Source organism: Oncorhynchus mykiss, chromosome 8, assembly GCF_057628025.1.
Source record: "Oncorhynchus mykiss isolate SJ-2025 chromosome 8, ASM5762802v1, whole genome shotgun sequence".
NCBI classification, from domain to species: Eukaryota; Metazoa; Chordata; class Actinopteri; order Salmoniformes; family Salmonidae; genus Oncorhynchus; species Oncorhynchus mykiss.
In genome coordinates this window covers 11,867,288-11,892,685 of record NC_143029.1, presented here as the reverse complement: position 1 = coordinate 11,892,685, position 25,398 = coordinate 11,867,288, and the positions used below count along the sequence as shown (strand labels likewise).

Sequence of the window (25,398 nt, the reverse complement as noted above, 5' to 3'; positions counted from 1 at the left end):
TCCACCTCACATAACCAGCTTTTTCTGTTGGGACAACTTTTTTCCTTGGCCTGTGAAGATTCTGTACAACAGAGAAGGTGCTGGGCCCGTTTTCCTGAAACATATCATATTTCGGATAATGATGAACAAAATCTCATGTAAAGGCGGTACCTATATTCTAGATCAACATGCCTACTCTGAAACGCTTGATACGGCCCATACTGTATACTGTATGTGTGCAGGTCACATCTCATGGACTCCAGAGGAAACAGGAGGAGAGCTGCTGCTAGTGTTTTATAATTCTAGGGTTAGTGATGAGGCTGCAGATAACTGTCCCTACCCTATAATGGCCTCATCCATCACCAGAATTATGAACGCCATCAAAACATCTGAACCTGTCCACTGTTGATTAGTATTGGTGGTTATGGGTCTGCAGGGATACTGTGTGTTGCTGACATGACTCGGCTGTTATTGGTGGCAGGAGCGCCGGTTCCAGTATCTCAGAAATGTCCGCCCTCCTGAGTATTTCACGCACGACAGTGTCTAAGGGTTTACATAGAATGGTGGGACAAACAAAAATGTATGTATGGTTATTAGTAGTGGACACTGATATTGATAATAGAAAATATATATATATATATGTTTACTGTGTGTGTATATATATACATATATGTATAATATATATATATATATATATATATATATATATATATATATATATATATATACAGTGCCTTGCGAAAGTATTCGGCCCCCTTGAACTTTGCGACCTTTTGCCATATTTCAGGCTTCAAACATAAAGATATAAAACTGTATTTTTTTGTGAAGAATCAACAACAAGTGGGACACAATCATGAAGTGGAACGACATTTATTGGATATTTCAAACTTTTTTAACAAATCAAAAACTGAAAAATTGGGCGTGCAAAATTATTCAGCCCCCTTAAGTTAATACTTTGTAGCGCCACCTTTTGCTGAGATTACAGCTGTAAGTCGCTTGGGGTATGTCTCTATCAGTTTTGCACATCGAGAGACTGACATTTTTTCCCATTCCTCCTTGCAAAACAGCTCGAGCTCAGTGAGGTTGGATGGAGAGCATTTGTGAACAGCAGTTTTCAGTTCTTTCCACAGATTCTCGATTGGATTCAGGTCTGGACTTTGACTTGGCCATTCTAACACCTGGATATGTTTATTTTTGAACCATTCCATTGTAGATTTTGCTTTATGTTTTGGATCATTGTCTTGTTGGAAGACAAATCTCCGTCCCAGTCTCAGGTCTTTTGCAGACTCCATCAGGTTTTCTTCCAGAATGGCCCTGTATTTGGCTCCATCCATCTTCCCATCAATTTTAACCATCTTCCCTGTCCCTGCTGAAGAAAAGCAGGCCCAAACCATGATGCTGCCACCACCATGTTTGACAGTGGGGATGGTGTGTTCAGCTGTGTTGCTTTTACGCCAAACATAACGTTTTGCATTGTTGCCAAAAAGTTAAATTTTGGTTTCATCTGACCAGAGCACCTTCTTCCACATGTTTGGTGTGTCTCCCAGGTGGCCTGTGGCAAACTTTAAACGACACTTTTTATGGATATCTTTAAGAAATGGCTTTCTTCTTGCCACTCTTCCATAAAGGCCAGATTTGTGCAATATACGACTGATTGTTGTCCTATGGACAGAGTTTCCCACCTCAGCTGTAGATCTCTGCAGTTCATCCAGAGTGATCATGGGCCTCTTGGCTGCATCTCTGATCAGTCTTCTCCTTGTATGAGCTGAATGTTTAGAGGGACGGCCAGGTCTTGGTAGATTTGCAGTGGTCTGATACTCCTTCCATTTCAATATTATCGCTTGCACAGTACTCCTTGGGATGTTTAAAGCTTGGGAAATCTTTTTGTATCCAAATCCGGCTTTAAACTTCTTCACAACAGTATCTCGGACCTGCCTGGTGTGTTCCTTGTTCTTCATGATGCTCTCTGCGCTTTTGACGGACCTCTGAGACTATCACAGTGCAGGTGCATTCATACGGAGACTTGATTACACACAGGTGGATTGTATTTATCATCATTAGTCATTTAGGTCAACATTGGATCATTCAGAGATCCTCACTGAACTTCTGGAGAGAGTTTGCTGCACTGAAAGTAAAGGGGCTGAATAATTTTGCACGCCCAATTTTTCAGTTTTTGATTTGTTAAAAAAGTTTGAAATATCCAATAAATGTCGTTCCACTTCATGATTGTGTCCCACTTGTTGTTGATTCTTCACAAAAAAATACAGTTTTATATCTTTATGTTTGAAGCCTGAAATGTGGCAAAAGGTCGCAAAGTTGAAGGGGGCCGAATACTTTCGCAAGGCACTGTATATATATATATATATTATACATATACAGTGGGGCAAAAAAGTATTTAGTCAGCCACCAATTGTGCAAGTTCTCCGACTTAAAAAGATGAGAGAGGCCTGTCATTTTCATCATAGGTACACTTCAACTATGACAGACAAAATGAGAAAAAAAAATCCAGAAAATCACATTGTAGGATTTTTAATGAATTTATTTGCAAATTATGGTGGAAAATAAGTATTTGGTCACCTACAAACAAGCAAGATTTCTGGCTCTCACAGACCTGTAACTTCTTCTTTACGAGGTTCCTCTGTCCTCCACTCGTTACCTGTATTAATGGCACCTGTTTGAACTTATCAGTATAAAAGACCGAGTCAGCGTATACGCTCGGTGAGCGAGTTTATTAGCAAGTGCATCTGTGATGTTGTACCCACGGTGACTAAAACCTTCCTTAACTAGAAAACGTGGATTGATGGCAGCATTCGAGCAAAACTGAAAGCGCGAACCACTGCTTTTAATCACGGCAAGGTGACCGGAAACATGATCGAATACAAAAAGTGTAGCTATTCCCTGCGCAAGGCAATCAACCAAGCTAAGCGTCAGTATAGAGACAAAGTAAAGTCACAATTCAATGGCTCAAACATGAGTCGTACGTGGCAGGGTCTACAGTCATTCACAGATTACAAAAAGAAAACCAGCCCCGTCTCAGACACCGACGTCTTGCTCCCAGACAAACTAAACAACTTCTTTACTCGCTTTGAGGACAATACAGTGCCAATGACACAGCCCGAAATCAAAACTTCTCTCTTCGCTCTTCTTCACAGTGGCCAACGTGAGTAAAACATTTAAACGTGTTAACCCTCGCAAGGCTGCTGGTCCAGACAGCATCCCTAGCCACGTCCTCAGAGAATGCGCAGACCAGCTGGCTGGTGTGTTTACGGACATATTCAATCAATCCCTAACCCAGTCTGATGTGCCCACATGCTTCATGAGGGCCACCATTGTTCCTGTACCCAAGAAAGCTAAGGTAACTGAGCTAAATGACTATCGCCCCGTAGCACTCACTTCCGTCATCATGAAGTGCTTTGAGAGACAAGTCAAGGATCATACCACCTCCACCCTACCTGAAACCCTAGACCCATTCCAATTCTCCTACCGCCCCAATACGTCCACAGACGAAGCAATGGAAATCACACTGCACACTGCCCTAACCCATCTGGAGAAGAGGAATACCTATGTAAGAATGCTGTTCATCGATTACAGCTCAGCATTTAACACCATAGTTCCCTCCAAACTCGTCACTAAGCTCAAGACCCTGGGTCTCGACCCCGCTCTGTGCAACTGGGTCCTGGACCGTCTGACGAGCCTCCCCCAGGTGGTGAGGGTAGGAAACAAACAACATTGATCCTCAACACATTGGCCCCACAAGGGTGCATTCTCAGCCTTCTCCTGTACTCCCTGTTCAGCCATGACTGCGTGGCCATGCACGCCTCAAACTCAATCATCAAGTTTGCAGATGACACTACAGTGGTAGGCTTGATTACCAACAATGACGAGATGGCCTACAGGGAGGAGGTGAGGGACCTCGGGGTGTGGTGTCAGGAAATTAAACTCACACTCAACGTCAACAAAACAAAGGAAATGATCGTGGACTTCAGGAAACAGCAGAGGGGGCACCCCCCTATCCACATCAACAGGACAGTAGTGGAGAAGGTGGAAAGTTTTAAGATCCTCGGGGTACACATCACAGACAAACTGAAATGATCCACCCACACAGACAGCGTAGTGAAGAAGGCGCAACAGCACACTGGTGCACTTTACAAAATAGATGGCATGGGAAAAGGAGGGAAAAATATGTGGAGATCTTGAAGCAACATCTCAAGACATCAGTCAGGAAGTTAAAGTTATTGACTGTACGTTTGTTTATTTCATTTGTAACTCTTTGTTGTTGTTTGTGTCGCACTGCTTTGCTTTATCTTGGCCAGGTCGCAGTTGTAAATGAGAACTTGTTCTCAACTGGCCTACCTGGTTAAATAAAGGTGAAAAAAAAGAAAAAAAAAGCTTGGTTGTAAATGGGTCTTCCAAATGGACAATGACCCCAATCATACTTCCAACGTTGTGGCAAAATGGCTTAAGGACAACAAAGTCAAGGTATTGGAGTGGCCATCACAAAGCCCTGACCTCAATCCCATAGAAAATTTGTGGGCAGAACTGAAAAGTGTGTGCGAGCAAGGAGGCCTACAAACCTGACTCAGTTACACCAGCTCTGTCAGGAGGAATGGGCCAAAATTCACAACAACTTATTGTGGGAAGCTTGTGGAAGGATTCCAGAAACATTTGACCCAAGTTAAACAATTTTAAGGCAATGCTACCAAATACTAATTGAGTGTATACAAACTTCTGACCCACTGGGAATGTGATGAAAGAAATAAAAGCTGAAAGAAATCATTCTCTACTATTATTCTGACATTTCACATTCTTAAAATAAAGTGGTGATCCTAACTGACCTAAGACAGGGAATTTTTACTAGGATTACATGTTAGGAATTGTGAAAAAACTGAGTTAATGTATTTGTGTCACGGTCGTCGTAACGAGGAGACCAAGGCGCAGCGTGATATGAATACATACTTCTTTTAATGAAGAATAAACACTGAACAAACTATTCAAAACAACAAACCGAACCGTGAAGCTAATATGGCTAGTGCAGACAGGCAACTAAACATAGAATAACAACCCACAAAATACCCAAGGAATATGGCTACCTAAATACGGTCCCCAATCAGAGACAACGATAAACAGCTGCCTCTGATTGAGAACCAATCTAGGCAACCATAGACATATAAACACCTAGACTTATAAAAACCCCTAGACAAACAAAAACACCTAGACAATACAAAAACTAAACCAACCACCCTTGTCACACCCTGACCTAACCAAAATAATAAAGTAAACAAAGATAACTAAGGTCAGGGTGTGACAATTTGTCTAAGGTGTATGTAAACCTACGACTTCAACTGTATTTATATGTGCATATTCTTATTCATTCCTTTACACTTGTGTGTGTAAGGTAGTTGTTGGGAAAGAGTTAGATTACTTGTTAGATATTACTTACTAGAAGCACAAGCATTTCGCTACACTCGCATTAACATCTGCTAACCATGTGTATGTGACAAATAACATTTGATTTGATTAACAGGTGTGTCTTCTTAAAAGTTAATTTGTGGAATTTTCTTCCTTCTTAATGCGTTTAAGGCAATCAGTTGTGTTGAGGGGTATACAGAAGATAGCCTTATTTGGTAAAACATCAAGTCCATATTATGGCAAGAACAGCTGATATAAGCAAAAGAGAAACGGCAGTCAATCATTACTTTAAGACATGAAGATCAGTCAATGCAGAACATTTCAAGAACTTTGAAAGTATCTTCAAGTGCAGTCTTAAAAACCATCAAGCGCTATGATGAAACTGGCCCTCATGAGGACCGCCACAGGAAAGGAAGACCCAGAGTTACCTCTGCTGCAGAGGATAAGTTACCAGCCTCAGAAATATTATTTCGTTAAAATAAAGAAAAAAGAAAAACCTTTGAGTAGGTGTTCTACAACTTTTGACCGGTAGTGTATATATACATTGCATTCAGAAAGTATTCAGACCCCTTGACTTTTTTCTCATTTTGTTATCTTACAGCCTTGTTCTAAAATTGATTAAATTGTTTTTTTCCCCTCGTCAATCTACACACAACCCCCCATAATGACGAAGCAAGAACATGTTTTTAGAAATGGTTGCAAATGTATTTAAAAATAATAATAATAAAATATGACATTTACATAAGAGTTTAGACCCTTTACTCTGTACTTTGTTGAAGTACCTTTGGCAGTGATTACAGCCTCAACTCTTCTTGGGTATGATGCTACAAGCTTCGCACACCAGGTCTCTCTAGAGATGTTCGATTGGGTTCAAGTCCGGGCTCTGGCTGGGCTACTCAAGGACATTCAGAGACTTGTCCCGAAGCCACTCCTGCGTTATCTTGGCTCTGTGCTTAGGGAAGGTGAACTTCGCCCCAGTCTGAGGTCCTGAGCGCTCTGGAGCAGGTTTTCATCAAGGATCTCTCTGTACTTTGCTCCGATCATCTTTCCCTCGATCCTGACTAGTTTCCCAGTCTCTGCCGCTGAAAACATCCCCACAGCATGATGCTGCCACCACCATGCTTCACTGTAGGGATGGTGCCAGGATTCCTCCAGATGTGACGCTTGGCATTCAGGCCAAAAAGTTCAATCTTGGTTTCATCAGACTAGAGAATCTTGTTTCTCATGGTCTGAGAGTCTTTAGGTGCCTTTTAACAAACTCCATGTGCCCTTTAATGGGGAGTGGCTTCAGTCTGGCCACTATACCATAAAGGCCTGATTGGTGGAGTGCTGCAGAGATGGTTTTCCTTCTGGAAGGTTCTCCCATCTCCACAGAGGAACTCAGGAACATCTGAGTGGCCATCGGGTTCTTGGTAACCTCCCTGACCAAGGTACTTTTTCCTGGTTGCTCAGTTTGGCCGGGTGGCCAGCTCTTGGTGGTTCCAAACGTCTTCCATTTAAGAATGATGGAGGCCACTGTGTTCTTGGGGACCTTCAATGCTGCAGAAATATTTTAGTACCCTTCCCCAGATCTGTGCCTTGATACAATCATGTCTCGGACCTCTACGGACTATTCCTTCAACCTTATGGCTTGGTTTTTGCTCTGACATGCACTGTCAACTGTGGGACCTTAGATAGACAGGTGTATGGCTTTCAGATCATGTTCAATCAATTGAATTTACCGAAGGTGAACTCTAATCAAGTTGCAGAAACATCTCAAGGATGACCAATGGAAACAGGATGAACCTGAGCTCAATTTCGAGTCTCATAGCAAAGGGTCTGAATACTTATGTAACTAAGGTATTTCTGTTTTTCTCATTGTTATTATGGGGTATTATGTGTAGATTGATGAGGATTTTTTTTATTTAATCCATTTTAGAATAAGGCTGTAACGTAACAAAATGTGTAAAAAGGGAAGGGGTCTGAATACTTTCCGAATGCACTGTAGACATGTACAGTATATACCTTCTCAACAAGGGGAAGATTACCAACAGTTCATCTTAATCGTCAATAATTTATTTTTGCTGTAGCCGACTTAACCTTCAAAAACCTCCAAAGACACATTTAGCACCACCTTCCCCTCTTATGGTACGGTAACAGCAGGCCGCCATTTTAAAGCTTGCCATTCAATCCACGCCTCCTATTCCCCACGCTCCCCTACGCCATCCCTCCATCCCCACTCCGTCACCCTTACTGACCTAAACTGTGATCACATTCATATTTGAGGACCGACAGCAGCGGAGTGAGTGATGTCCTCATATGTTGAACATCTGTCAGTTAGTTGCGTATGCAGAGTGCGTCAACAGTAGCATTAGCTCTCTCCGCCATTCAGCCCTGGTTCCATATTCTGCCTCTCCAAGACTCCATCCTATTAAAGTGGCTCTGAATCATTTGAAATGTGAGCTGGGGGAGAATTAGAGGACTCTTGATGAATACTTGGGTGTGGGTTATTCACACACAAATGCAAGGGCATACAGTTGTGGCCAAAAGTTTTGAGAATCACACAAATATTAATTTCCACAACGTTTGCTGCTTCAGTTTCTTTAGATATTTTTGTCAGATGTTACTATGGAATACTGAAGTATAATTACAAGCATTTCATAAGTGTCAAAGTCTTTTATTGACATTTACAGGAAGTTGATGCAAAGAGTCAATATTTGCAGTGTTGACCCTTCTTTTTCAAGACCTCTGCAATCTGCCCTGGCATGCTGTCAATTAACTTCTGGGCCACACTGATGGCAGCCCATTCGTGCATAATCAATGCTTGGAGTTTGTCAGAATTTGTGGGGTTTTGTTTGTCCACCCGCCTCTTGAGGATTAACCACAAGTTCTCAATGGGATTAAGGTCTGGGGAGTTTCCTGGCCATTGACCCAAAATATCAATGTTTTGTTCCCCGAGACACTTAGTTATCACTTTTGCCTTATGGCAAGGTGCTCCATCATGCTGGAAAAGGCATTGTTCGTCACCAAACTGTTCCTGGATGGTTGGGAGAAGTTGCTCTCAGAGGATGTGTTGGTACCATTCTTTATTCATGGCTGTGTTCTTAGGCAAAATTGTGAGTGAGCCCACTCCCTTGGATGAGAAGCAACCCCACACATGAATGGTCTCAGGATGCTTTACTGTTGGCATGACACAGGACTGATGGTAGCTCTCACCTTGTCTTCTCCGGACAAGCTTTTTTCCAGATGCCCCAAACAATCGGAAAGGGAATTCATCAGAGACAATGACTTTACCCCAGTCCTCAGCAGTCCAATCCCTGTACCTTTTGCAGAATAGCCATCTGTCCCTGATGTTTTTCCTGGAGAGAAGTGGCTTCTTTGCTGCCCTTCTTGACACCAGGCCATCCTCCAAAAGTCTTCGCGTGCAGATGCACACACCTGCTGCCATTCCTGAGCAAACTCTGTACTGGTGGTGCCCCGATCCCGCAGCTGAATCAACTTTAGGAGATGGTCCTGGTGCTAGCTGGACTTTCTTGGGCACCCTGAAGCCTTCTTCACAACAATTGAACCACTCTCTTTGAAGTTCTTGATGATCCGATAAATGGTTGATTTAGGTGCCATCTTACTGGCAGCAATATCCTTGCCTGTGAAGCCCTTTTTGTGCAAAGCAATGACGACGGCACGTGTTTCCTTGCAGGTAACCATGATTGACAGAGGAAGAACAATGATTCCAAGCACCACCATCCTTTTGAAGCTTCCAGTCTGTTATTCGAACTCAATCAGCATGACAGAGTGATCTCCAGCCTTGTCCTCGTCAACACACACCTGTGCTAACGAGAGAATCACTGACATGATGTCAGCTGGTCCTTTTGTGGCAGGGCTGAAATGCAGTGATAATTTGTATGGCAAAGAGGGAATTTGCAATAAATTGCAATTTATCTGGTCACTCTTCATACCATTCTGGAGTATATACATTCCATCATACAAACTGAGGCAGCAGACTTTGTGAAAATTAATATTTATGTCATTCTCAAAACTTTTGGCCACGACTGTACACTCTCACACACACACACACACACACACACACACACACACACACACACACACACACACACACACACACACACACACACACACACATACATACACACACACACACACACACATACATACACACACACACACACACACACACAAACTTAGCACGACAGCGCAGAGCTCCTTTTTTTCCCCTACCTCCTTTAAATAATCAGATTATGAAAACACTAACATGGTTTCAAGTTGTTTTTCATTAACGAAACATAGAAATATAACACCCAGTAAGCATTCATCTTGTTGTGAGTGTGTGTGTGTGTGTGTGTGTGTGTGTGTGTGTGTGTGTGTGTGTGTGTGTGTGTGTGTGTGTGTGTGTGTGTGTGTGTGTGTGTGTGTGTGTGTGTGTGTGTGTGTGTGTGTGTGCAGTCGCGGCCAAAAGTTTTGAGAATGACACAAATATTAATTCATATTAATTTAAAAGTCTGCTGCCTCAGTGTGTGTGTGTGTGTTTGTGTGTGGTAGCTGCCTAGGCCCTTGTAGTATTGTGCTGTGGGATAGAAGGGGAGAGGTGGAGACACAGCAGTATCGTGCTGTGGGATAGGAAGGGAGAGGCGGGGGGGACACAGCAGTGTCGTGCTGTGGGATAGGGGGGAGAAGGGGGGACACAGCAGTGTCGTGCTGTGGGATAGGAGGGGAGAGGGGGGGACACAGCAGTGTCGTGCTGTGGGAGAGGGGGGGACACAGCAGTATCGTGCTGTGGGATAGGAGGGGAGAGGCGGGGACACAGCAGTTCTACTCTGGAACTCTGGAGCGATTACTCTTCCTTTGATCACTGAGGCTCCCGCTGTGTCTTAATACGCTGCGATAATTCCAGCGTTCTCCTACTGTCTGCAGATTTGGGGAGTTGTGCTCATCTTGGCACATGGATATGGACACGTGCATAAGTACACACACACACACACACACACACACACACACACACTCTAACACACTCTCTCTCACTCTATCTCACACACACATACACTCTAACACACTCTCTCACTCTATCTCACACACACTCTAACACACTCTCTCTCACTCTATCTCACACACACACACACACACTCTAACACACTCTCTCTCACTCTATCTCACACACACACACACACACACACACACTCTAACACACTCTCTCTCACTCTATCTCACACACACACACACACTAACACACTCTCTCTCACTCTATCTCACACACACTCTAACACACTCTCTCTCACTCTATCTCACACACACTCTAACACACTCTCTCACTCTATCTCACACACACACACACACACACACACACACACACACACACACACACACACACACACACACACACACACACACGATCAACGGGAGCCCTGCTACTCCAGAACACAAAGCCCTGTGGCCCTGCTACTCCGGAACACAAAGCCCTGTGGCCCTGCTACTCCAGAACACAAAGCCCTGTGGCCCTGCTACTCCGGAACAAAAAGCCGTGGCCCTGCTACTCCGGAACACAAAGCCCTGTGGCCCTGCTACTCCGGGACACAAAGCCCTGTGGTCCTGCTACTCTGGAACACAAAGCCCTGTGGCCCTGCCACTCCAGAACACAAAGCCCTGTGGCCCTGCCACTCCAGAACACAAAGCCCTGTGGCCCTGCCACTCCAGAACACAAAGCCCTGTGGCCCTGCTACTCCGGGACACAAAGCCCTGTGGCCCTGCTACTCCGGAACACAAAGCCCTGTGGCCCTGCCACTACAGAACACAAAGCCCTGTGGCCCTGCTACTCCGGGACACAAAGCCCTGTGGCCCTGCTACTCCAGAACACAAAGCCCTGTGGCCCTGCCACTACAGAACACAAAGCCCTGTGGCCCTGCTACTCCAGAACACAAAGCCCTGTGGCCCTGCCACTACAGAACACAAAGCCCTGTGGCCCTGCTACTCCGGGACACAAAGCCCTGTGGCCCTGCCACTCCAGAACACAAAGCCCTGTGGCCCTGCTACTCCGGAACACAAAGCCCTGTGTCGCCTTGCGGCTTTGTAATGCTAGAGAACGAGATGCTAATTCTGTAGCCTGTCTCCCAGATACTGTGAGGATTAGCAATTAATAGGATGAAGGACGGGTGTTTCCATGAAAACACCATGACAGGTTATGCTCATAAGATAAGCAGGCCCACAAGTTGAGCCCTGTTCCCACCATTGCTTGTTAAAACTACACTGTAATGGAAAACTGTCATTTATATGCACATTTTTTGGTATTATCAACATTAAAAAACTCTGAAATGTTTTACTGCAGCATACTGTAAAGGATGGTGCATAGTGTTAAAATGGCTGTATTTCTAATGGTACTGTAGAATACAGAATACCGTACCACATCTTTTGATCATTAGTGGAGGCATGGTATTGTTGTTTCTGGTTCATTAACATATTTTGAGGCTACAGTTGTTGCACCCGTGAGTGAGTGGTTATAGTGCCTTATTCATTTGAAATGTTCAGGGGACAGATTGGAGAGGCAGCAAGTCTGAAACCTTAAATGGTTGAGCATTTTGCATTGTCCTTTGGTCTGTTTAGCCCTGTAGTCACTGCAAGTTTGGAAGCCTTTGTCAAGGCCTCTAGAAGTGCAAGTGAAATAAAACACCAAACTTTCATTAATATTCTGTCATGTCTAAACACTGCCAGCCTGCTTGCACCAACCCATTGTAATTACAGTAAAATACTGTGAATGTAACGGTTCTCTTGTTGTGAAGTAGAAGCGGACCAAAAAGCAGCGTGGTGGTTGTTCATAGTATTTTAATGAAGACACTATACATGAACAAACTAACGAAAACAAGAAACGTGAGAACTCAAAACAGCCCTATCTGGTGCAAACACAAAGACAGGAACAATCACCCACAAACACACAGTGAAACCCAGGCTACCTAAGTATGATTCTCAATCAGAGACAACTAATGACACCTGCCTCTGATTGAGAACCATACTAGGCCGAAAACATAGAAAAACAAACATAGACTGCCCACCCAACTCACGCCCTGACCATACTAAATAAATACAAAACAAAGGAAATAGAGGTCAGAACGTGACAGTACCCCCCCCCAAAGGTGCGGACTCCGGCCGCAAAACCTTGACCTATAGGGGAGGGTCTGGGTGGGCGTCTGTCCGCGGTGGCGGCTCTGGCGCGGGACGCGGACCCCACTTCGCCATTGTCTTAGTCCGCCTTATTGTCCGCCTCCGTGGCTTACTCACCATGCCCACCCCTCTCAATGACCCCACTGGACAGAGGGGCTGCTTGGGACAGAGGGGCAGCTTCTCGGGACAGAGGGGCAGCTTCTCGGGACAGAGGGACAGCTGCTCGGGACAGAGGGACAGCTGCTCGGGACAGAGGGACAGCTGCTCGGGACAGAGGGACAGCTGCTCGGGACAGAGGGACAGCTGCTCGGGACAGAGGGGCAGCTGCTCCGGGCGGAGGGGCTCTAGCGGCCCCTGGCTGACTGGCGGCACTGGCGGCCCCTGGCTGACTGGCGGCCCCTGGCTGACTGGTGGCACTGGCGGCCCCTGGTTGACTGGCGGCACTGGCGGCCCCTGGCTGACTGGCGGCACTGGCGGCCCCTGGCTGACGGGCGGCACTGGCGGCCCCTGGCTGACGGGCGGCACTGGCGGCCCCTGGCTGACGGGCGGCATTGGCGGCTCCTGGCAGACGGGCGGCACTGGCGGCGCTGGGCAGACGGGCGGCACTGGCGGCGCTTGGCAGACGGGCGGCACTGGCGGCGCTGGGCAGACGGGCGGCACTGGCACTGGGCAGACGGGCGGCGCTGGCGGCGCTGGGCAGACGGGAAGCTCCGGCAACGCTGGGCTGAGTAGCTCTCCTAGCGCCGAACAGGCGGGAGACTCCGGCAGCGCTGGAGAGGAGGAAGGCTCTGGTAGCGCCGGAGAGGCGGGAGACTCCGGCAGCGCTGGAGAGGAGGGAGCCCCTGCAAGGATGGGCCGGAGAGACAGCCTGGTACGGGGAGCTGCCACCGGAGGGCTGGTGCGTGGAGGTGGTGACGGATAGACCGGGCCGTGCAGGCGCACTGGAGCTCTTGAGCACCAAGCCTGCCCAACCTTACCCGGTTGAATGGCCCCGGTCGCCCTGCCAGTGCGGCGAGGTGGAATAGCCCGCACTGGGCTATGCAGGCGAACCGGGGACACCGTGCGCAAGGCTGGTGCCATGTAAGCCGGCCCAAGGAGACGCACTGGAGACCAGATGCGTAGAGCCGGCTTCATGGCACTTGGCTCGATGCCCACTCTAGCCCGGCCGATACGCGGAGCTGGAATGTACCGCACCGGGCTGTGCACCCGCACTGGGGACACCGTGCGCTCCACAGCATAACACGGTGCCTGCCCGGTCTCTCCAGCCCCCTGGTAACCACAGGAAGTTGGCTCAGGTCTCCTACCTGGCGTAGCCATACTCCCTGTTAGCCCCCCCCCAAGAAATGTTTGGGGCTGACTCCCGGGCTTCCATCCACGACGCCGCGCTGCCTCCTCATACCAGCGCCTCTCCGCTTTCGCCGCCTCCAGTTCTTCTTTGGGACGGCGATATTCTCCTGGCTGAGCCCAGGGTCCTCTTCCGTCTAATTCCTCCTCCCATGTCCATACCTCCTCGCGCTGCTCCTGCTGCTGCTTTTTCCGTTGCCCATTCCCACACCGCTTGGTCCTGTTGTGGTGGGTGATTCTGTAACGGTTCTCTTGTTGTGAAGTAGAAGCGGACCAAAAAGCAGCGTGGTGGTTGTTCATAGTATTTTAATGAAGACACTATACATGAACAAACTAACGAAAACAAGAAACGTGAGAACTCAAAACAGCCCTATCTGGTGCAAACACAAAGACAGGAACAATCACCCACAAACACACAGTGAAACCCAGGCTACCTAAGTATGATTCTCAATCAGAGACAACTAATGACACCTGCCTCTGATTGAGAACCATACTAGGCCGAAAACATAGAAAAACAAACATAGACTGCCCACCCAACTCACGCCCTGACCATACTAAATAAATACAAAACAAAGGAAATAGAGGTCAGAACGTGACAGTGAAATACAAACCCCTCTCCTCAATGAATTTCATTCATCCATTCATTAATTCATTACTTCCGATTACGGTAGCATTGACTTTTTTTTTTACAGTATAATAATTTTACTGTATTGTATTGTGTGTCATTACACTATCATGTTTATTTTACAGTAGATGTACTGTAATATTAAATACAGAATTTTGCTTGTCACCGAGCCTGTAAATTCATGGTAACCCTTTTACAGTGTAGCCACTGAACATTGACTAGCCTTTGAATTAAGATGAGATTAAATAAGATCAAATAGGATTCAAATTTTATTGATCGCCATGCAGGAAATGTGTCTGCAATATTAAAACATACAAGTACAATACCAATACAGCTGAAACAGACACAACAACCATTATTCATTCATTTAACAAGCCAATCTGATGCCCTTTTTCTTGAAAAACTCTTATCTGATCTTCTAACATTTTTCTAACAAAATCACCATCGCAAAGCATACTATGTAATATATAGGCACTGAACAATACCTAGTCTTTAAATTAATTCATTTCAAAACAAATTAATTCACTTTGCGGTTTTATTTATATAGTTTCTCAGATCTTCTGTCCTTTTTGTCCCCTCCAGGCTCTCCGTACCGGGACAAGATCACCATAGCGATCCTGCAACTGCAGGAAGAAGGGAAGTTGCACATGATGAAGGAGAAGTGGTGGAGGGGGAACGGTTGTCCGGAGGATGAGAAAAATAAGGAGGCTAGCGCTCTGGGGGTGCAGAACATCGGGGGTATCTTCATCGTGCTGGCTGCAGGGCTGGTGCTGTCTGTGTTTGTGGCCGTCGGGGAGGTCCTGTACAAGTCTAAACAGAACGCAGAACTGGAGAAGGTGAGATTTATAGGCTTCGTAGAGCATTATATCACTTTAAACTAATGTACTGTTAAACCAACGTTTATTTGGAATTTACGGTAACAGTAAATTAACAGTAACTTACAGGTAAGTAAGTTACCGTAAAAACATGATTTTCTTTTACAGTGTAGGTGTCATAGAACATGTATAAGGTCTTCTTAAAAACTGTGTACTGTGCCAGAAAGTATTCATACCCCTTTACTTATTCCACCTTTTGTTTTGTTGCAGCCTGAATTCCAAATGGATTCAATATATTTATTTCTCACCCATCTACACACCCCATAATGACAAAGGGAAAACATATTTTAAGAAATGTAAGCAAATTTATTGAAAATAAAATACGTAAATATCTCATTTACATAAGTATTCACACCCTTTAGTCAATAAATGTTACAATCACATTTGGCAGTGATTACAGCTGTGAGTCTTTCTGGGTAAGTATCTAAGAGCTTTGCACACCTGGATTGTACAATATTTGCACATTATTGCTTTCAAAATTCTTCAAACTCTGTCAAATTGGTTGTTGATCATTGCTAGACAACATTTTCAAGTCTTGCCATAGATTTAAGCCAAAAAAAGATTTAAGTCAAAACAAAATCGGCCACTCAGGAACATTCACTGTCTTCTTGCTAAGCAACTCCAGTGTAGATTTGTCCTTGTGTTTTAGGTTATTGTCCTGCTGAAAGTTGAATTAATCTCCCAGTGTCTGGTGGAAAGCAGACTGAACCTGATTTTCCTTTAGGATTTTGCCTGTGCTTAGCTCTGTTCCATTTCTTTTTTATCCTGAAAAACTCCCCAGTCTTTAACGATTACCAGCATACCCATAACATGATGCCGCCAACGCTATGCTTGAAAATATGGATAGTGGTACTCAGTAATGTGTTGAATTGGATTTGCCCCAAACATTCAGTACAAAATGTTAATAGCTTTGTTTTGCTGTACAGGATTCCTTCTTTTCACTCTGTCAATTAGGTTAGTATTATGAAGTAACTACAAGGTTGTTGAGCCATCCTCAGTTTTCTCCTATCACAGCCATTAATCTCTGTAACTGTTTTAAAGTCACAATTAGCCTCAAGGTGAAATCCCTGAGCGGTTTCCTTTCTCTCCGGGAACTGAGTTAGGAAGGACGCCTGTATCTTTGTAGTGACTGGGTGTATTGATACACCATCCATAGCCTAATTAATAACTTCACCATGCTCAAAGGGATAATCGGATGGCTTTCTTTGCGAGGCATTGTAAGGCACCTTCCTGGTCTTTATGGTTGAATCTGTATTTGAAATGCACTGCTCGACTGAGGGACCTTACATATAATTGTAAGTGTGGGGTGCAGAGATGTTAATTAAACACAATTGTTGCACACACAGTGAGTCCATGCAACTTATTATGTGACTTGGTAGGCACATTTTTACTCCTGAAGATGTTTACTTGCCATAACAAAGGGGTTGAATACTTATTCAATAAAGACATTCTAGCTTTTTAGTTTTAATTAATTTCTAAACATTTCAAATAACATAATTCCACTATGACATTATAGGACATTGTTTGTAGGCCAGTGTCCCAATTTTTTGTGTGCAATTTAATACATTTTAAATTCAGGCTGTAACACAACAAAATGTGGAAAAAGTCAAGAGGTGTGAATACTTTCTGAAGCCACTGTAGATGCCTCCAAAACCATGTACAAGCTAAATCATACCAGACTACGTAAAGGCTGATATAAAAGGTATTCCCAGCTGGTTCACAGCCCTTTATAAAATAGCATGGCATTTGCTTGTGAATGAGTTGTGTAGTGTATAGCATAGTGTACAGTATAGCGTAGTATAGTATAGTGTGGTAGTATAGTATAACAAAGTATTGTAGTGTGGTGTATAGTATAGTGTAGTAGTATAGTATATTGTGGTGTATAGTACAGTATAGTGTAGTATAGTAGTAGTATAGTATATTGTAGTGTATAATATAGTGTGGTATAGCATAGTATAGTATAGTGCAGTAGTATAGTGTAGCATTGCGTAGTATGGTAGTAGTAGTAGTATAGTATAGTATAGTGTATAATATAGTGTAGCATAGCGTATTATAGTATAGTGAACTGTATAATGTAGTGTAGTAGTATAATGCCGTGAAGTAGTATAGAATAGTGTAGTATATGTAGCATAGTATAGTGTGATATAGCATAGTATTCACATATTGCACCTCCGTCACTCGTTCGCGTTGTCATGCCATTGTTATGAATGTTCTCAAGCCGCCCTCTACCCGGCGGCGCCATGTGGTGCCCTAAGGTCTTGATAAGTCCAGCCATTATGGACGGCAGCTAACGATTGTTTAGTCTAAAGTACACTATAGTGCCTGGAAATACGATGACACTGCTAAAATAATCAAATGTTTAGCAGGAAACAACTTTGCCAGCATTATCATGTCATCAAATTTACTTTAGACAAGGTAATGTTGTCATTAGCCAGCAAAGTTAAAAAAAAAAATAGATAGCATTGCTAACGAGTGTCCTCCCCTCAATCTTAGCTAACTATCTAACGTTACACTGCATTTAAAGTCAATCTGGCATTATCAAAATGATGAAAAAAGGTTTGTCTCCTTTTGAATGCATTGTATTTCCAAGCCACTGTAAGGCACTCTTGATAAAAACTTCATCAGCGCTCGATGCATTGATTAGAAAGCACAGTTGGGCATTAGTCCAAAATGAACGTTCAAAACATTATTCTGACGAAACATGCAAGCCATGAATAGTGTAGTGTAGTGTAGTGTAGTGTAGTGTAGTGTACACTACCATTCAAAAGTTTGGGGTCACTTATAAATGTCATTGTTTTTGAAAGAAAAGCACATTTTTTTGTCCATTAAAATAACATCAAATTGATCAGAAATACAGTGTAGACATTGTTAATGTTGTAAATGACTATTGCAGCTGGAAAAGGCAGATTTTTAATGGAATATCTACATAGGCCCATTATCAGCAACCATCAGTCCTGTGTTCCAATGGCACGTTGTGTTAGCTAATCCAAGTGTATCATTTTAAAAGGCTAATTGATCATCAGCAAACCCTTTTGCAATTATGTTAGCACAGCTGAAAACGGTTGTTTTGGGCAGATTTGCAAAGAAAAAGCCAGACTGGCTAATAAAAATAAAAGATTCAGATGAGCAAAAGAACACAGACACTGGACAGAGGAACTCTGCCTAGAAGGCCAGCATCCCGGAGTCACCTCTTCACTGTTGATGTTGAGACTAGTGTTTTGCGGATACTATTTCATGAAACTGCCAGTTGAGGACTTGTGATGCATCTGTTTCTCAAACTAGAGATTCTAATGTACTTGCCCTCTTGTTCAGTTGTACACCGGGGCCTCCCACTCCTCTATCTATTCTGGTTAGAGTCAGTTTGCACTGTTCTGTGAAAGGAGTAGTACACAGCATTGTACGAGATCTTCAGTTTCTTGGCAATTTCTCGCATGGAATAGCCTTCATTTCCTCAGAACAATAATAGACTGATGAGTTTCAGAAGAAAGTTGTTTGTTTCTGGCCATTTTGAGCCTGTAATCGAACCCACAAATGCAGATGCTCCAGATACTCAACTAGTCTAAAGAAGGCCAGTTTTATTGCTTCTTTAATCAGAACAACAACAAATTATAAACTTGGATTAGTTTACACAACGTTATAAGGTTATGATGTTATGAGGTTACGAGGTTACGATGTTATGAGGTTACGATATTATGTTATGAGGTTACGGTGTTATGTTATGAGGTTACAATGTTATAAGAAATGTTTTGTCCTCCAGACCACCAAGGTGGTGGTAAAAGCACACTTTTCTCATGTTCTTTCACCCTATTTTCTCATGTTCTTTCACCCTCTATTCTCATGTTCTTTCACCCTCTTTTCTCATGTTCTTTCACCCTCTATTCTCATGTTCTTTCACCCTCTTTTCTCATGTTCTTTCACCCTCTTTTCTCATGTTCTCTCACCCTCTTTTCTCATGTTCTTGCACCCTCTTTTCTCATGTTCTTTCACCCTCTTTACTCATGTTCTCTCACCTCTTTTCTCATGTACTTTCACCCTCTTTTCTCATGTTGTTTCACCCTCTTTTCTCATGTTCTTTCACCCTCTTTCTCATGTTCTCTCACCCTCTTTTCTCATGTTGTTTCACCCTCTTTTCTCATGTTCTTTCACCCTCTTTTCTCATGTTCTTTCACCCTCTTTTCTCATGTTCTTTCACCCTCTTTTCTCATGTTCTTTCACCCTCTTTTCTCATGTTCTTTCACCCTCTATTCTCATGTTCTTTCACCCTCTTTTCTCATGTTCTTTCACCCTCTTTTCTCATGTTCTCTCACCCTCTTTTCTCATGTTCTTGCACCCTCTTTTCTCATGTTCTTTCACCCTCTTTACTCATGTTCTCTCACCTCTTTTCTCATGTACTTTCACCCTCTTTTCTCATGTTGTTTCACCCTCTTTTCTCATGTTCTTTCACCCTCTTTCTCATGTTCTCTCACCCTCTTTTCTCATGTTGTTTCACCCTCTTTTCTCATGTTCTTTCACCCTCTTTTCTCATGTTCTTTCACCCTCTTTTCTCATGTTCTTTCACCCTCTTTTCTCATGTTCTCTCACCCTCTTTTCTCATGTTCTCGCTCTGTCCTCCACATCCCTCTCCCCTTCTTCACTTCCCACTCTTCCCCTGTCTCCTTGCCAGCTTCCTTTCTCCCCTATTCACCTCCCTCTTCCCCGTCCTCTCACTATTCACCTCCCTCTTTCCCGTCCTCTCACTATTCACCTCTCTTCCCCGTCCTCTCACTATTCACCTCCCTCTTTCCCGTCCTCTCACTATTCACCTCCCTCTTCCCTGTCCTCTCACTATTCACCTCCCTCTTCCCCGTCCTCTCACAATTCACCTCCCTCTTTCCCGTCCTCTCACTATTCACCTCCCTCTTTCCCGTCCTCTCACTATTCACCTCTCTTTCCCGTCCTCTCACTATTCACCTCCCTCTTTCCCGTCCTCTCACTATTCACCTCTCTTCCCCGTCCTCTCACTATTCACCTCCCTCTTTCCCGTCCTCTCACTATTCACCTCCCTCTTCCCTGTCCTCTCACTATTCACCTCCCTCTTCCCCGTCCTCTCACTATTCACCTCTCTTTCCCGTCCTCTCACTATTCACCTCTCTCTTTCCCGTCCTCTCACTATTCACCTCCCTCTTTCCCGTCCTCTCACTATTCACCTCCCTCTTTCCCGTCCTCTCACTATTCACCTCCCTCTTTCCCGTCCTCTCACTATTCACCTCTCTTTCCCGTCCTCCCACTATTCACCTCCGTCTTTCCCGTCCTCCCACTATTCACCTCCCTCTTTCCCGTCCTCTCACTATTCACCTCCCTCTTTCCCGTCCTCTCACTATTCACCTCTTTCCCGTCCTCTCACTACTCATCTCCCTCTACCCCGTCCTCTCACTATTCACCTCCCTCTTTCCCGTCCTCTCACTATTCACCTCTCTTCCCCGTCCTCTCACTATTCACCTCCCTCTTTCCTGTCCTCTCACTATTCACCTCTCTTCCACGTCCTCTCACTATTCACCTCCCTCTTTCCCGTCCTCTCACTATTCACCTCCCTGTTTCCCGTCCTCCCACTATTCACCTCTCTTTCCCGTCCTCTCACTATTCACCTCCCTCTTTCCCGTCCTCTCACTATTCACCTCCCTCTTCCCCGTCCTCTCACTATTCACCTCTCTTTCCCGTCCTCTCACTATTCACCTCCCTCTTTCCCGTCCTCTCACTATTCACCTCCCTCTTTCCCGTCCTCTCACTATTCACCTCCCTCTTTCCCGTCCTCTCACTATTCACCTCTCTTTCCCGTCCTCTCACTATTCACCTCCGTCTTTCCCGTCCTCTCACTATTCACCTCCCTCTTCCCCGTCCTCTCACTATTCATCTCCCTCTACCCTGTCCTCTCACTATTCACCTCCCTCTTTCCCATCCTCTCACTATTCACATCTCTTTCCCGTCCTCTCACTATTCACCTCCCTCTTTCCCGTCCTCCCACTATTCACCTCCCTCTTTCCCGTCCTCTCACTATTCACCTCCCTCTACCCCGTCCTCTCGCTATCTCATCTTCTCTCCTCTGCCTCAACCTCTCTACAACTCTCCCCTCCCCTTATACCCTCATCCTCCTCCTCTCCCTCCCTCTCTTACTATCACCCTCTACCAGGGTAGTCTCAATGTATCAGTGGGTTAGACCATGGTACTGACAAACTCCAGTGTGGGTGTGATTCCTGCATGGACTACATAGACTGATTGTTTGTCAGATAATGTTGCCAGTTCTGTACGTATTTTACCCTCAACCCTCTTCCTCCCTCTCCCCTCCCCTATCCCCCTCTCCAGCGCTCCTTCTGTAGTGTCATGGTGGATGAGTTGCGTGGTTCCCTGAAGTGCCAGCGGCGCCTCAAACAGAAGCCTCAGCCGCCGGTCATTGTTAAGACCGAGGAGGTCATCAACATGCACACGTTGAATGACAGGAGACTGCCGGGCAAGGAGACCATGGCGTGATGGGGGTCAAAAGGTCAAGAGAAGGTCAAAAACACCCGTCACGGTCAAATACACAGCCAGAGGATCTGGAGGGGTTGAATGAATGTTGACGCAATGTTAACGTAACCCGAAACTATATTGCATTTGCCCCCAGCTTTTTTAGTATAGTAGAGATGTTTCCTGTGGAAATGTAGACTGTCACCTCACTGTGACCGACGCTTTGTGAAAGAGACTTTTTGGAGGATTGTGGGTACAAGTTAAAGAATTGTGAGGTGGATGGATCTTTGAGATGGATCTCAATGGGGATTAAAAGGGAAGAACTCAAAATGCAGGTCTGTTGAGACTGTCTTCTCAGTCAGTGACTCAACACACACACACACACACACACAGAAACACACCTGAGCATCACACTACACCTTGAGACCATAACATCCCAAGAAATGAGTTGTTGTTTTTCTGTTGATGTCATTTACACTATTGTCAAATCTGTGTGTGTGTCCAGTCGATCAAAATGGATCTCACTACAGGTGATAATGATACGGAATGTTACAAAGTGCCAAATGTTGAATAAGAACTGTATAAAGTAAATAGAGAGGATAGCCAGTTTCTAAAATATGTATTTATTTCATTTTAAATCATTGATGTTGATTGATCTCCCTAATACTCATTGTTTATCTTCTGTAATGCCTTCATTGTGACAACGTTCGGCCATCATAAAGAACTGACATATTACTTTCATTGCCTCCACAAACATGCTGTACAGTGTCAAAAATAACATTACAGTCTGCCATTTGGTGTCAATATCCACTGTTTAAAGGCAGCATTTCTACAACAAAAAAAAATGTTCTTTTTGTATGCAGACAAAGTTTTGTAGTACTTTCTATCAGAGTAGCATTCTCTGTGGACTTCACATAGTGTATGTAGCAGGTGCCAACTTGGGTGCCAACTTGGGGTGTCAACTCCTAATTCTGTCAACTGGTGATTCAGGGCCCTCCCCGGGTCTGGGGCCTCCTCACTGTGCCGTGTAGGTCCCTTCTCTCCTCCTCTGTCATAGGGCCACACTGTCTGCTCCATGGGGCCGTTCTACAGCTGCCTCCCCATCTCCCTACTAAACCTGGCTTACATAGCTACACAGTGGTTGTCTCAATAATTTGAACTCCTTTTCTCTATGACCACTGATCTGGTAGGACTTGACAGGTGGAAGCAATATGGTAAAAACCTATCCAGTCTTTTATCTATCAATGGTCATGAAAGATGAAGGGTGTGCTCATTCAGAGTAGGATGAAGTTGCCCCTAGATGCTGATAGTGGGTCACTTTTGCATTTTCCCACTAATGGTTAAAGAGCGGCTGAACTCACCGATTCCATATGTTTCTCTGCTGCTAATTAAGAAAAACGAGATTTGAGTCTTGGGGTTGTTGTTCGATGTGGGTGTGTTATGTTCACTTTATCGTACCCTTGCAGTTACTGTTGTTTGTCCCTCTTGAGTCACGATAGCAACAATATAGCCACTAGCACTTCCTCAAAATACATATTTCTAAGGTTTTGGTGCAGTATTTCAAAAGTTAAAAGATGTGTATGAAAAAGTCAGTGGACTGCAGACAGTATTGAGACAGCTGCTGCTGTCTGCGCTCAGGACTGATTTCTGAGAACACGTCTACAACTCATCAGCAAGCTGTTGAGCTATCGTAAGTAAAGCACAAGCTGATACACAGTGTTTATCAGTGCCCCAAATCACTAGCTAGATAAGTTCCATCTCTGTGTATGTCAATGAAGCTCGTTAGTAGTAGCAAGCAGGCACACAGAGCCGGCAGGCCACGATAGCTAAATCAGCTTATCAAGCCGCTGGTGAGTGGTGACGTGACGTGCTTCGGTGACAATTAGTTTTTTACAACTTTCTCACTATCTATTACCACAGTGTGGGTCTGGCAGTCTGTTTATCCGGCAGTGTTTCATAGGGAATCACGTTACAAAACAGGTCGCGGCTGGACACAAGACTCTCGAGAACGGGTTTTAATATTCACAAGTGGCAGTTGAGATGCAAGTGCGCATCATCAACATCAACATTGCTGATGTCTTGTCTTATGTGAACCAGTCTGAGTCCGAGGCTCTGACTAATATCGATGCCGCACAGAGAAGTCGTTTTTTTGCGTTCAGTTGCCCTTTGAGGTTAGGATTGGGAAGGGGAAACTTCACCGCGGAGCGTTTCATTCCTAAAAGGTTCCATCCCCAGAAAATAAAATGCAAAATACAAAGGTTGATGTTTCTGAAAATATTTGTGCTGTACAAGAATGAATGAAAGTAGGATTTATGAGTAATTTAAAGAAACCATTTAGGAACAATAGAGGGGGTTCCATGTGTTGGTTTTGCTTGTCATTTTCTACCTGCTAGATTCAGTGGTACAACGTGTAATGGTTGAATAATAATTTGGAAGATTTATCAGAAAATATCCAATTGTATTTTCCCCCCAAAAATGAGGTAATAGAATTTATTTGACATTGATGCAAGGTTTTACAAAAAAATATATAATAAATAAAACTCATAACTATTCATTTGTTTTTGATACTATATTTATCTTTGTAAACTGTTTAACCTTTATTGTTGCTGTGTGTGTGTGTGTGTGTGTGCGAGTGTGTGTGTGTGTGTGTGTATGTGTGTGCGAGTGTGTGTGTGTGTGTGTGTGTGTGTGTGTGTGTGTGTGTGTGTGTGTGTGTGTGTGTGTGTGTGTGTGTGTGTGTGTGTGTGTGTGTGTGTGTGTGTGTGTGCGAGTGTGTGGACGTCCGTGCAAGATAAAATCTACACATTGTCTGATGTTCAACTAAGTCCACACAATTAAGTCATTCTGATGCATGAATAACAAGAACATGTCTGTGTGTGTGAACTATACTAACTATAGAACTATTTGATAAAGCTTTCCTGTCCATGGGTCCCACACTGTGTGTGTGTGTGTGTGTGTGTGTGTGTGTGTGTGTGTGTGTGTGTGTGTGTGTGTGTGTGTGTGTGTGTGTGTGTGTGTGTGTGTGTGTGTGTGTGTGTGTGTGTGTGTGTGTGCGAGTGTGTGTGCGAGTGTGTGTGCGAGTGTGTGTGTGTGTGTGCGAGTGTGTGTGTGTGTGTGTGTGTGTGTGCGAGTGTGTGTGTGCGAGTGTGTGTGTGCGTGTGTGTGTGTGTGTGTGTGTGTGTGTGTGTGTGTGTGTGTGCGAGTGTGTGTGAGAGTGTGTGTGCGAGTGTGTGTGTGTGTGTGCGAGTGTGTGTGTGTGTGCGAGTGCAAGTGCGAGCGTGCGTATAGAACTCCTTGATAAAGCTTTCCTGTCCATGGGTCTCCACAGAGCCCTCCCTGGTGTGTCAGCGCAGGGCCATGGCTTCGTCCCCACTGAGGCCTCTTCAGGTCCAGGTAACAGGCCAGGAAGGTGCCTGTTCTGCCCTCACCAGCCTTACAGTGGATCGCCACCGGTTGGGAAAAACATCATGGGTCAGTTAGTTATCGGGTACCTCCTATATTAGGGTACCTGATACTTATATAAGGACCTATAACACATAACAT

The 25,398-nt window shown here is 44.6% G+C and overlaps 1 protein-coding gene across 1 annotated transcript in view; it reads left to right on the top strand.

Annotated features, from left to right (window-relative positions):
* The window catches only part of LOC110529367 (glutamate receptor ionotropic, kainate 2), a 176,921-nt gene extending 154,331 nt beyond the window's left edge, over window positions 1–22,590 (top strand). Inside the window, exons 17-18 of the mRNA XM_021611507.3 lie at window positions 15,083–15,336; window positions 21,715–22,590. Coding sequence (XP_021467182.1) covers window positions 15,083–15,336; window positions 21,715–21,879 — 419 coding nt within the window. The 3' untranslated portion in view covers window positions 21,880–22,590. The remainder of the gene's footprint in view (window positions 1–15,082; window positions 15,337–21,714) is intronic.
* The last annotated feature ends 2,808 nt before the right edge of the window (window positions 22,591–25,398 follow it).